Source organism: Paramormyrops kingsleyae, chromosome 1, assembly GCF_048594095.1.
Source record: "Paramormyrops kingsleyae isolate MSU_618 chromosome 1, PKINGS_0.4, whole genome shotgun sequence".
Taxonomy (NCBI): domain Eukaryota; kingdom Metazoa; phylum Chordata; class Actinopteri; order Osteoglossiformes; family Mormyridae; genus Paramormyrops; species Paramormyrops kingsleyae.
In genome coordinates this window covers 66967699-66981965 of record NC_132797.1, presented here as the reverse complement: position 1 = coordinate 66981965, position 14267 = coordinate 66967699, and the positions used below count along the sequence as shown (strand labels likewise).

Genomic DNA, 14267 nt, shown 5'->3' with positions numbered 1-14267 from the left:
TAATAGTATCTGTGACACTTTACAGTTTTCTTTTAGTAGTTTTCTTTCAGAATGTTCCCATTATCCCAGAATACCAGGTTATCCGAGGCAATCCCGCTCACCGTGGCTTTCATATCGTCCAGCCGCACCGTGGCCACGCTGCCCATCTGCTGCTTATTCTGTTCCTTCTTAGGTGGTTTCAGCAGACGCTGTATCCGGTCCTTCATAACCTGGTGGGGGGGGGGGGGGGTTAAGAAGGTGTGTGGGAGGTATCACATGTCACACCATCTAATCTACTGACTACATAACCACAGACGCTGATGTGTGCCACATGTGCTGCGGTAACTTTGAATTTAGAAAAAATGCAAATGTATGTGAAAATAGCAGAAATGTTTTCAATTTTCTGAATAAGTATCGCATTTTCGATCCTGAGTATGTGAATATACCTCATAGATGTAATCAAGCACTTCTAAGATTGTCAGAACACTGGCCCCGATGAACAGTCCCATCTGGCCACCAATGTCACCTGACAGGAAACAGAGAGGCTGCATTGATGGGTGGGGCCTGCAGGGGGCGATGTCCAGCCAATGGAATACCAATTTATGGCTAAAAAAGGTTTTCTTAAGGATACTGAATGCTTTCAGTTTCAGAATGCTTTCTAAAGGCTACACATGTACTTTAAACATACAGATAATTAAAAATGAAACTCCAGATATTTTGTCATTGATTATGTAATAAAACACAGTGAAACCCACCTAACAATCCAGCCACATCATATGCTTTCTTTTGTTCAATGGTTTCATAGTTCAGGGCTTCAAAGAAAATATCCAAAACAAGAAAGTTGTCTCTGTAATTTGAAAAATATTAAATATATTGATGACCACTAACCATAAGCATATAGCCTTTAGTTTTGATTTTCTTAATGAATAATCAGTTTTGCGCACATAATTACCTGCAAGGTATTATTAAAATGAGCTGAATAAAAAAATTTAAAAACAGGGATCCTTTTGTTACAGTGATTGGGCAACAACACCAAAGCATCTTTTTAAATAACATTGTGCTAAATTGTGCTTTTTAATTTCATCCTCTTCCCATCATACCAAGATAACTGCGTGCTGTCCTGCAGTTATAAAATGTATTTCCATCAAAATTACAATTGAAGCTATTAAAAAAAAGGGGGGGGGGGGCTGGGGAAAAAATCTTTCCTTATTCTAATTTTAAAGTTCTGTTTAAACATATATTCTGGTTTTTAGAGGGTTGCTGGTGGGCACTAAATGTAAAGAAAAATCATAAGGACAAAACAAATGGTGTCTTCTTCCATGCTACAGGCATCTCAGAAGGCAGACCCGTGAGGCCCCCTGCTCCTCTCCTCTGCCACTGACCACTCTCCTTCTACCCAGGTGCTTTCCAAACCCTGTTCATCAGTTCCGCTAACACAAACCAGCTGGGCTTCATTAGCCCTTAGCCTGGTTACCCACTGTTGCAGATGAAAAGCCCCAAAAGTCTACCCCTGTGTCCTTGAGCTGCCCCTTACACTGCCTGCAGATAAATAGACATACAGGCTAAGAGATGTTAGATTTGTGAACTTCGGGGTTGGAGGGCAGCTCACCTCACCTTGTATATCAAAGCATTGCACGTGGGTGCATTTCTGGCGCCCAGCTGGTTACCTTATGTAGTCCTCCGACTTGTCGTACTTGCGGGAGAGGTACCGTGCAGAGCCCTTGCTGGGTATCTTCACCATGGAGAGCTCCTTGCCGTAACGAGTCAGGTTACACGGGGTGTCACAGGCGCAGGATTCGCTCTTCTGCAGCGCAGCTGTGGGGCGTAATGCACAGGGTGTCTGTGGAATGTGCTGCATGCGCCGTCACATTCGAGGGGAAACAAACACACACACACACATGCCCCCCCCCCCCCCAAGCATCCACGTGGATCCCTTACTTTCTCCTTTCTCCATGAGAAAATTCAATTTAGAGAGGAGAAAACAGAAAGGCGGATTTGGGAATTGGCTGCTGAAATACAAACACGGTCAATTATGATCTGCATAATGAGATCATCTGTATGCAGGGGAGCTGATCCTTAAACTGAAGGAAAAATATATTATTTTAAAGTATTATTAAAGTATTAAAATAATACTCTAAATAATTATCCCTCAAAATAAAGAATTCATTCCCATTTCTTGAAAAGAGAACACAACAGCTACAATGAAATATAGACAATGTAAAAGTCTCGGGTGATATACCTAGATTTGGATCAGTCATCTAATGAGGTCAGTTTACTTTTGGAAAATTAATTAAATTTCGGACTTGTTAGACCCGAAGATCATGATTGTACTGATACATTTCTCATCTAATACAGAAATCAACGGATTCATTTTACGAAAATGTAAAGTTTGAGGATGAACCCGCAGCCTTGCTCTGCACGATATAAAGGAGCGTGCTGCCTCTGAAATATCTCATCAATCAATGGCGATTTCAAAGCAATCTGAATGGACAGATGGAGAAGGGGAGGCACAAAACAGCCCCCCCACATCCAACATGCAGACGGGCACATTGTCCCTCAATTCCTCCAGGACTTGATGGTGGCAAAGGTAAGAATCACAGTTCCGTATCACCCACGGGAGAATTCGGTTATTGCACAGAAGAGTCAGCTGGGACTGAGAGCTTTTATAAAGAAGTCAAAAAGCTTGTCTTACCTAGTGCCGTGTCTACACACATGATTTTGCTGGGAGGGCAGATATCAGAATTTCCTAAACAGAAGATGTGAAAACATTATGAAATAGCTGGACAAAGGCTGTTCCTGAAATGAATGAGACACACAGGAGAGGTGGGCACTCAGAATATGTTCAATTTTTGATTCATTTGTACAGGATCTTAGGGTCACACCACAGAATAACCTTTAATTTATTTCTGCTGTAACATCAATTGTGCAACTGATATGGGGAAAGAAAACTTGAGTATCAAAGACGGTATTTCGGGAATACAATTTTTTTTTTGTCATCTGTATCTAGCAAAATGTTTTTAACATACACTATGTGGCCAAAAGTATGTGGACCCCAGCTTGTCTGACATCAAATTCCGAAACCAAGGGTATTAATACGAAGTTGGTCCACTCCTGCTGAAATAGTCTGTACTCTTATGGGAAAGTTTTCCATTAGATAGTCATTGGGGGGGATTTGCTGCCATTCAGGTTGGGTAATGATGTTGGGTGATCAGGTCCCTATCTGTGAGCTTGGGTGTCCTACCAGTTCACACCTGAACTTGCTCCCAGACGTTTTGACCTTCACAATCACCTCACTTGCGGTCGACCAGAACAGCTCTAGCAGGGCAGAAATGTGGTGAACTGATGGTGCCAAGTGGGAAGTCATCAAACTCTCCTGTACAACGACTCATTCTGCTGCTTTTGTTTGTTTGACTGTGAGCTTAATTATACACTAATGTCAGCAATGTGTGTAGCTTAACTAGGCCGTTCCTCTAATTAACTGTGGTGTTCCCATACTTTTAGCCCTGTAGTGTATTTCTGCAAAAGAGCAGCTCTCTATGTTACCCCTATTTATAGTGATATTCACAGATTATTATTAACAGAGCTGGAAAGACTGATGACGGACTGTGATGAGTAACAGAGACAGGTGAGAGAGAGACAAAGACAGGTGGGTGACATGTAGGGACAGGGGGATAAGTGACAGGTAAAGATGAGTGAGAGATAGGGTCCGGGCCCCTGAATGAGTGATGGCTAATGGAGTGAGACATTGGATGTGGGAGAGAGTGACGGTAATGATAAGTCAGTGACTTATCAGGGAGGGGGACAGGCACCTGGCATGTGTACCATGCGGCACTGACACTGCCGCTGCACCTCCTGCGTCTCGCAGCTCAGCCGGCATGCGCTGATGCTGTAGGTGTCATAGCCCGGGATCATCTGGTCCTGCGTGGAGCGACAGTTCCCCCAGGGCTGGGGCAGGTAGGTCAGCTGAGAGACACAGTGCAGATCAGGGCCCGTCCCTAGATGGGTAGGGGTCAGGTGGGGAGGGAAGGGTAATGACGGGACCTACCCTCTGCTCCTGGCATGACACGAAGGTCTGGAAGCCTGGGGAGACCCCAAATCCTAGCTGGTGGATGTATGGGGGCTCATCCTGACTGTGGATCTGAACTCGGATGCCTGCTTCCAACGAAGTCTCGTCTTCCAGATGAGAGAGACACGCAACGGGCTCCAAAACAGGCACAACATTTGCGTTTCCCTAGATATCCAGTGATATCCAGTGTGACTTGTGTGCAGACGATTAAAATTCATTTGTGGAACTTACTTGTCTCTTTCCAAATGGGCAGATATTCATCCTGCTGAATATCCAGCATGATCTCCAAGCCGTTCCCCATTCCTCCTTGCTTTGTTCTCTTGGATGCATTCTTGTTCCCGTTAAACGTGTAGCACTTCCCATACCATGTGTAGACCTGGAATCGTTTAACAAAACGAATGCTCTGTTCAATCAGGACCATGAGATAAATCAACAGTGTTTCCCAATTTGGCCTTTGGGGACTTGCAGCATTGGGAGCTGAGAGGGAGCAAAAATGTGGACCGACTGTGGCTCCCCGAGTACCGGGCTGGGAAACACTGATCTAGTGATCTACAGTATATATTTCTAATTTGAAGTATTTTATTATGGTAACTTTTACGGTTATGAGACAGTCTATAGAACAGGGGACTCAAAGAACAGGCCCAAAATGTTTTTTCTAATTATCATTAAATCCAGCCTGCTGATCAATAATTCGGTTTCCACAGAGAATAAAAAAAACGAATCAGTGTTCGACAAATTTTAACGCTGGCGTTTAGTAAGTGATCCATATATTTTAAAAAAAGACTCAAGTGGCCCATTAGGGTTTCTAGCCCCTGGGTTATTTTAGGATGACACTCCTGCTCTAGAAAGAGCCTGAAAATGGCTGTTATGCCTGAGTTAGGGAGGTATAATATTGTAACAGTGTAACTGTGCACGTGATCAGTAGCAGGGAGAAACAGATGGAAAAGACGTGTGCAGTTCAGGGGCAGAGATGTATAATAAAGCTGTCCAAGCTGTAAAGCAAAGTGAAGTCAGCTGTAGCTGGTTGAAATAGTGCAGAAGAAGACTTATTGCCAATCTTGAAATTTATCACCCTGGTTACCGGTACCTTCAGAGCAGAGTTCATTCTTCAGTGCCGTGTATCACATTCCCAAAGAACACCTTGTATAGATTTTCGCGAAGCAAAACTATCCATCACGCCAAAGTCAATGGGGGAATATCTGCAGATTCACAAGTAGCTGAAGCAATGAAGGGTCTTTCACTACATCTCAGCTGGGATTCCTGCAGCGGTGAAACGAAACCTGCACTGCTGCAAGTTCGAGGCATGCCGGGGGGATCTTGATTGGACGTCACATAAGTCCCTCCCACTGACCTGTGAGGTGCTTTGCTTGCCAGTGGTGAGACAGGTGTCACATTAATTGGCTTTAGCTCCTCCCCATATTGCTGGCTATGTTTAAAGAAAGCAAGTGGCTTGACATTAAGTGTTTCAGAGCAGTTCCCAGTCTCAGGAGGGTTGTAAATGGCTCATTCTGGGATACAGAACATCTGGAATAAGAAACCATCTGAGAGGCTACTCTTTATTATATACGCCTCAGAGTATCTGTTTAAATTGCTGGATCCCTTCGTACATGGAAGTCCTCAGTGGAGATAAATGGCTACATTATTAAACCATTATACAGAACTGCATAAAATGTGTATTTAATGTACATTCACATATTCATATTTTCGCAAAGCTTACATCTGTTTCTGACCATATAAAATATTAATTACTGCTATTCCTGAGCCAGATATATGGGTAGCCTTTTTAAAACGAGGGATATCAATAATTTTGGAGGCAAACTCTTAAAATTCATTGTGTAACTGCCAGGAGCTATTAAACCAAGCAAATATTTTTACTAATTATTCAGAGTATTTTGAGATTCTGAAAAAGTGCACCATATATTTATTTTTTAATTTGTGCAAATTTGACCTAGTTTGAAAAATTCATTAGTTTTGATAGATTGATCTGTCTTATATGCTTATTTGATCACCCTAAAAGGCAAAACTAAAGGCTTTGATGAAATTAACTTAATTTCATTTTATCAACATTAATAAACTCAATAGTTCCCCCTAGTTTAATCTGATGAAAAGTAAAAAGAATCTACAATGGAGCAGAATCTCTATATTACTCTCTATGACTCTATATTAAGTTCATATATACCACACACAGACACACACACACACACATACATACATACATATGTAATGCACAGATGTACATACTGTACTGTACACGCACAGACACTCATGAGCCAAAACATTATTACTACCCCCATATGATGTGAATAACATTGTCTATCTTCTTAAAAACAGCACATGTCACGGTCTGGCATATATTTGACAATAAGCCAACATTCAGTACTCAAATCTGACGTGTTGAATCCAAAAGAAATGCGCAGGAGTAAAGACCTGAGCAACTTTGATAAGGGCCAAATTGTTGTAGCCAGACTGCTGGGTCAGAGCATCTCTGAAAGTACGAGGCATGTGGGGAGCTTACTGGGAGTCCGAGGAGAGAAAGACCACAAACCACTGACAGCGTGTTGGGTGACCAGCCAGCACTCATCGAAGCGAGATATGAGCGAAGGTCATCGTGTCTCGTACATACCAGCAGAAAGGCTACTGTGGCAAAAATTGCAGATAACGTTAGGAATGTTGACGGGAGTGATGGGTCGTGCCACACAGTAGATGAATAAATAATATTAAATAAATAAAGCATATTAAGAAGAGGATAGATTATAATGCAATATAACTGGAAACATTTCCCTAGAAAAAGTTACGAGTAAAGGTACTGGCACATTCTCCACTGTCCGTGTCTCTCTTTTCTGATAACATGAGGTCAATGAGGCACAAAATATTCACAAAATGCTCCTCGACAGCTGGGAGTGGGCTAGTGGATCAGATGACTTTGACGTGCTTTTCACTCTATTACACAGATACTTGAACTGATGCACAGAGCCAAAAGAGCACATGTCCACGAAAGGCTTAGGCCTGAACACACTCAGAAACAATGGCCCTTTTCACACATTAATTCAATAATAATACGACTAGCTTTATTGAACTGCTTCCCAGTACATTTGCCATTATTTAGCTACTCCTACTGAATTCCTGTGAACAGCTAAGACCCTAAATACAACATGAATTTAATTATTACCTGCCTTATGAAGCTGTTATTTATAACGCACTACAGATACCTTTATAATGCAGTACAAAGCATCCTTGATGCTTAAACTGACAATTATAATGCATTATAAAGGTATCTACAGTGCATTATAGATATAGCTTCATAAAGCATTCATAATACATAATACACATGGCTATAATGTGTTATGCCTTTTGATAAATATTTATAATAATTTTTTATAATGCTTTATGAATTCATTATTATTTGTTATGAATGTGTTTATAAATTACTAAAAACACGGGCTTCAGTAAAGTGTTTATTTCATTAACATGCAAAACCATACTGACATTACATATTAAATATATCTGGGTAAAAAGGTTGTGCCTTATTGCAGCATACATAGAACCACAAAAACAAAACCCCTTTTCCATGGCAAAAACCTGAAAATGACAAGTCCAATTATTTGGCCGTTGGAAAAAAAAAAGCAATGAAATCCTTTCAATTATAAAAGGTATATATGATATTCCTCAGTGTGTCTGTTATTGCTTTGTATGTGATTGTTGGTGAGGGAACACTGTCACTCGAGCTTTGCAGCCTTCAAAACAACGAGGTAGCCATTGAAGTGGACTTGCAGGTCTTCAAAGTGAGCCCACTAAAATAAAATCCCAAATGAATGTCAGGAGCTTGGAAAGCTGAAATAGCCCATACTTAAAGCGTCCTCCATCTCAACAATGCAGCAGACCTCCGTGATCCCTCTGAAGTCGAGGACAAACAATCCACTGCGTAAACCTTCATTTGGGAACCACATGAGTACACTGACTACTGATGCTAAACTGTTAATCAAAGCGGACTGGAGCACAGTAGGTGTGTGCTCTACAATTTAGCTCTGGTTGCAGGATTCTCTCTGCCCGCAGCCTTCAATTTGCAGCCAGCTATGTTGTAATTCAAAATACACATTTTGTTATATTCTGGCCTGAACTTCTAGAAGAAAACAAATCACTTCCTAGCCTTTGACCGAACCAGGTTCGCTAATCCATAATATTTTATGATTGTATGTCAAGTGCAGCTAGAACGGTTGAGTTAAAAAAAAAAAAATAATGGTTTAAAAATCTTTTCTGTGGAAGAGATTTAGCAGTTATGCAGGCGAGAACAGTAATGTCAAAGATACCGCAAAGGCTGTAGTGCGTGAAGTGGGCTTCTAAGATAGGCGCTATTAATTAGCTGTGCTTTAATCTCTTTAATCTTAACATGGTATAGCTCTGAAGGGAAGTAGCACAGATTATGTCAAATACGGCTCCATTGTGGTGATAACGACCTTCTGCCTTGCAGTTCTGATGACAGGTCATGACTCTGAAAAGTACTGAACCCATGAAATACTTAGACAAAAGCAATAAAGCCCAAAATCAATCTCCAGAGTGAAACGTGGGCCCTTGCCCTTGTCAGCAAGACACCCAGAGAGGGTCTGACCCCCAGCCAGTGGCACAGAGTGGCTTAGCTCAGATTGGCGTAGCTGGAGAGAGCCTCCTCCTAGATTTCTCATCTCTAGGGCCCTCTCTGACAAGGCTGTCTGATTGATGGACCCATTTTCCCTAGTAAGACCTCTCACCTGAACTCAGCGAGGACAAAACTCTGGTTCTCGCCAATTTCTGGAAAACTCCAGCACATAGGTGTCAAAAATTAAAACTGAGAGTATGTTTGTGCCATTATGGCAATAATATGCTTGAGGCTGCCCCCCCCCCCCTCCCCAGTCATAATGCCAATCCAAAGTGGATCGTTTTCGATGCTGAATCAGTCTTATAAGTTACTGAAACCAAGTTGTGTCTTGTGTTTGTGAACAGTGAGGAAAATAGTTAGAGAAGAAAAAGCATTTGCTTCACCGGTCACATGTTATCCACTCAGTTACAGACTCTGCAGCCAAGTAAATGTCGTCCGTCATATAAATCAGAACAGATGAATGCCATATGTATTGATCTCATGCATCAACATCCAACAGATGGTTTGTGGACGCGATTGAAATTAGTTCCTGCAAGAATGGCCCATTCCAGAATGTGGTACCCATCTATTAATTAATTTACTTGCTTATACTGCATTATCTTAGTGACGCCAATGGGAATACTTAATGTTAACCTAATTTTCAATGACTGTAGGCTGTGTATTTACAGGTGAGATCAGCAGGGGGGGCGTCAGTGGGAACCAGAAAGCCCCCCCCCCCCAACGAGAGCTGCTGCATTAACGGCACATTGGATGCATTAACATGCACCGAGGGCCCTCAGAGCTAAGCATCGTTTGGAAAGATGCCGGACCACAGTTCATTTGCATAAATCTTTCCCCTTCCGGCTCCCAGCTTTAATTGGGCTTAATGTCTGGCCATTAAGAGTTATTTGGCAGTTCCCAGACTGCGTTGTCCTTCCCTCTTCTCCACTTTAAATACCTATGCCGGGCAAGTGAAACTCCTTAAGCTTCCACTTTTACGAGACGTCGCCCGGGTAACGCCAGGCAGCCCGTCGCTCGACGCCCCTTTAAAGAGACTTCAGTGTGGGCACCTCCCCGGGGAACATCCATTTCCTCTTTATTGCCTGGCTTTATGTCACCGAAAGCGTTTTCATTTGTACACAGGGCAGAGAAATTCATTACTGATTGGGGGGTGTGGAGGGTTGGCTACACCAGCGGGAAGCTGATTGGCAGCCCACATCCATTAGCTACGGCGTGTGCGGGACTCGATAAGGCCCAAGACACATTGTGTAGCTGGCTAACGGCTTTATAAATCAGACGGACGCGCCCTCCATGGAGACGTGTCCCGACGTTGACAGCCACGCAGTGGTTCAAGCCTAATGATCCGTGGCCAAATTTCACAGTCCATGGAGATGGAGCGAAATCAATAAAGCTGGATGAAAATTAGAATGTGAGTAAAGGAGAGAAGAAAAAAAAACACGAACGTAGCAGACAAAAAATTCATGTCTGCGTAAATTTGCATCTGTAATTATTTTATGCATCGGTCATGCAGATAATGAGAAGATGTTTTTACGATGGTAGTCACTAAATTAAAAATATACATTAGCTGTAAGACTATTTTTCTATTTAATAATCAACAAAATTATTAGTCAGATACAATGTATTTATACAGAGTAAGAAACTTCTTGGAAACATTTGACTTATTAGAACAGATATGGTGATGGTTCCCTTTAGAAAATTAACAAACTCTTTCTGCAACTAAGAAGCCCAGCAACTTCAACATAAACCATCTAAGATATTTTATTTATTATCTCCTTGATAGGGAGGTCTTCCTCCACACTCCTTCCTTCCAAGTTTCCATAACCTCATGTGTCTCTCTTCAGCCATCTGCGCAGATGCACACCTGTACAATCCCTGCACAGTAATTATCTGTCTTCTCTCTGAAGTTTTCATTCTGCTTGTAAATCTCTGTATTTATCTGCATAACCTCACACATCCCTAGTCATCGTGTTTATGATCAGCTGTATTTATGTATATTTCTATGCACAACATCACCACCATCAGAAAAAATAAATCCCTGGTACTGTCATTGTGCTCGAAGATTAAGCATGACTAAGCATGACTCCGATTCTCCTTTTGGGTCCCCAAAAACACACGGCGCATTTATGTGTGGTGTACATGCAGACCAAGAATTACAGGTCTTAAAATGGTTCTGCTTCGTTCACTGTGGTTTATGCATATAAGTGTCTCCCAGTGGGCCACGTAACACATGATTTTTATCGGGTGTCGCTTCTGAACTTTCGTAGGGGAAACTGAATGAGTCATTGAACTTCGTCTTTTCATGCCTGCTGCTCTGTAATCACAGGATGGGGGCTGCATGTGTGATTCTCCTGTCAGCAGGAACACAGACCATTAGACAGTAAGCTTCTCCTACGTAGACAGATTTTTTTAGTAAGGATTACACCATTTGTGGAGGACTGCGTTTTACGTGGGGCGCCACAGAGACTCACTGCTCAGCACTATCGCCTCATATTTTCAGCCCTGGGAGTTTAATTCCCACCCCCATGTGTGCAGTTCGCATTCGCTCCCTATGGCACGTTTCCTCCTGCAGTCCAAAGACTAACTGGCATCTCTAAATCGCCTGTAGTGCATGACTGTGCGAGTGACCTGAGATGGACTGGCATTTTGTGCGGGATGCACCCCAGCCTTGTGCCCCATGCTGCCCCGGGAGGGGATCCAGCCCTCATGCCGTGACCCTGTCCGGGACAGGTGGCTAGAAGATGGATGGATTTCATTTGCAATTTAAATGAGTTAATTCCTGTCCCGTTATTTTGACTTTCTATGACCATGCAGTATGTATTCGGGTTTTTCCTTTGTAAGGCTACCATTTTAGCCAAAGCAACTTACATTGTATATAGTTTAGAAGCTAGAAACCAAAGCCGTTGAGCACTTTGCTTAAGGATATATCAGCAGGTCCTTTCTGGGGGCTGAGCCAGCAAAAAATGTAAGCCCTTTAACCCCTGTACTATCTGCAAGTGCTTATAATTCATTTCACCATCAGCCAAAGACTTCACCATGGTTACTAAAGTTCTGGATTCCCCCCCGAGGCTTCTTGACTGGGTCGTAAAGTGGATGGCGACACGTAAAAGCCCCCCCCTCCGAACGTGCGCCCGCTGAGCTGAAGCGGCTACATGCTATTTGTCCCCGGTAGCGGTCAATTCCTCCACACGCACAATTCCTCCACCGCTTGCCTTACCACCCAATCCCAAAGGGAAAGTGGGGGAGGGAGAGAGGGACCAGTCCCCAGAGGCCGGTGTTAAGTACACTGCAAGTACGGGGAGCACAACAGACCTAAATAGCCATGTCCCGTAACACTTACACAAGACTCCATTTTCACTTGGAAAAAAAAACAACTTTCCAAGACCTAAACTCCATCTAAACATCCGTTAATGGGTTTCACCATGTGGCTCAGCAGGTTAGGACTCTGTGCCCGTGATCAGAAGGTCACCAACTCAAATCCCGGAGCTGGCAGAATGATGTCACTGTCTGGTGCTTGAGCAAGGCCCTTAACCGCCACCTCCTCCAAGCTGTCTGATCCTGCCTCCTGGACTGTGTGTCATACTGGGGAAAAACAACTGTAATGTGAAACTATAAAAACCCATTATCACTGTTTACATACGAACGTAAAGTAATACACACATTATTTATCAACTACATTTTGTGAACATTAAATGAACTGTAGCAAAGGATATAATTTCCTTTCTTACTTCCAGTCAAATTGGGCTGTTTGCAAGTTGTTTATGTATCATGAACATTTCATCCTTTATGTTTGACACTGTTTTCACTCCTTTTCAACGGAGGTACGCTGTTTATATATTTTTGTTTATACGATATGTTTTGTAACATCCTCCCAGACTGAGATTGAGCTGTCTTTATACTTCCTATCATTGTCTGATTTGATGGAGTTTGCAAGGCGGATGAACTAAAGGTGGGAGGATTCATCTAACATTGTATTACTCTTGCCACTGTTTGAATATTTTTAATCTCTTTAAGCTAAGCACGGATCTTGACTCCGCAAACCTAAAACACTAACATTTTCCTTCAAGACTTTCCTTCTTCTGCTCACGTATTTATATCTCATCAGAGATCGCATTCACGTGCCTCATGCATAACTCAGTATTTAGTTTAATGTTGAATATATTTGTTTTATCTGACTCTCTTGGCAAACACTTCAAAGGGAATATTCATTAAAACAAGGTTTAAACAAAAGTACTTTATATTTCTGTACGTGTACATGCAGATATCACTACAATCCATCAATCAAGGTGAACAAACCTTTAATGTTAAATGTTAAATATTAAATACAGCTCATTTGCTTATTTCCAGATCTGCATGGATATATCAGCCGTTTGGTTAGGTAAATAATTATAAGCAAATATATCTTCAAATTAAGGGCTACTTTAAGCAGAATCATTTTCCATTTGCATTAATTTATCAGGAACCCAGAGTAAACCATGTAACACTTTTGTCATTCACCAGGTGGAGCAAGAAGCAAAGATAAACACAGTTTTTATAACCATAACTCAAATAAAACAGTAATAATATGCCTATAGCATGGTACCAAATTAGTGTTCATAAAGCTCATGTGAACGAACCTGAAGGTTCAAAGTTATACATAGTTATATACGAGAGTAGCTTAGCCTTGTTGCTAACAGACATACATCAGTGTCCTTTCAATACACTATGGCATTAGCATCCCAGACTAGGGCCACCTTTGCAGATGTTGCACATGTTCTGGATGCTGCCATGGCGACTGACCTGGTCTATTCAAAGGCAGATGGCCAAATCGCTGTGTGTAGTAAGTCTTCTTCCTCCATCTTTGCGCAAATGTTAGATATGAAGTGAAGCTGAGGTGCAGTTAGCTGCAGATTTTGCTCACATGCGCTACCCGCTCCCATTTCAGTCATCCCATGATCCCCGGGAATGCTGGGAATCTAGCATCCTTTAAAACCCGGAACCTGCCTGGGGTGATGCTTCTGTGCTCACTGGGGAATGAGGTAAAGGTCAGGCGGATCAGTGATGGTGCATGGTGATACACAAAGAGTACCGTGATCCAGATTAGAGGTCTCCCTGAAGGACCTAAGTAGCTCTTTGATAACATACATTATGAAGAGGCAGTGATTTGTATCAAAGAAATATCTATTAAGCAGACATTATGCTATTTGTATATAATATTTAAAATGATCACAATACAGGGTGATTTAGTGGCTGAATGGGTATCATTATTACCCCCAGGGTTTGGGGTTATTGCATGATTTTGCGAATATGTGAGCTGAGGTGGCCTGGTTGGCTGCCCTTGGCACCGTCTGCACTACCTGCGACACTGGAGACACTGACCAGGAGACACTGACCAGGAGGAGTGGATGCAGAATGGATGTACCAACATGCATCTCTTCTCCATCCATCCATCCATCCATTTACTTCCGCTTATCTGCATCTCTTCTCTAAGTGAGAAATATATAATGTTTCTATAGCACATACGAAAACACCCAAAGTTAAACATGACGGATGTTTAAAGTGGTCTTTATAAAAAATGTAGACAAATGATCATCACACACCTGTTCACATGGC

General features: G+C 42.2%; 1 protein-coding gene across 1 annotated transcript in view; it reads right to left on the bottom strand.

Moving 5' to 3' along the window:
* Window positions 1–14267, bottom strand: part of asic4a (acid-sensing (proton-gated) ion channel family member 4a) — a 71368-nt gene that overhangs the window by 2739 nt on the left and 54362 nt on the right. Inside the window, exons 2-9 of the mRNA XM_072718117.1 lie at window positions 4277–4421; window positions 4025–4152; window positions 3789–3942; window positions 2672–2725; window positions 1647–1794; window positions 735–826; window positions 426–505; window positions 102–209 (exon numbers count right to left, since the gene is read on the bottom strand). Of these exons, the coding sequence (XP_072574218.1) occupies window positions 102–209; window positions 426–505; window positions 735–826; window positions 1647–1794; window positions 2672–2725; window positions 3789–3942; window positions 4025–4152; window positions 4277–4421 (909 nt within the window). The remainder of the gene's footprint in view (window positions 1–101; window positions 210–425; window positions 506–734; window positions 827–1646; window positions 1795–2671; window positions 2726–3788; window positions 3943–4024; window positions 4153–4276; window positions 4422–14267) is intronic.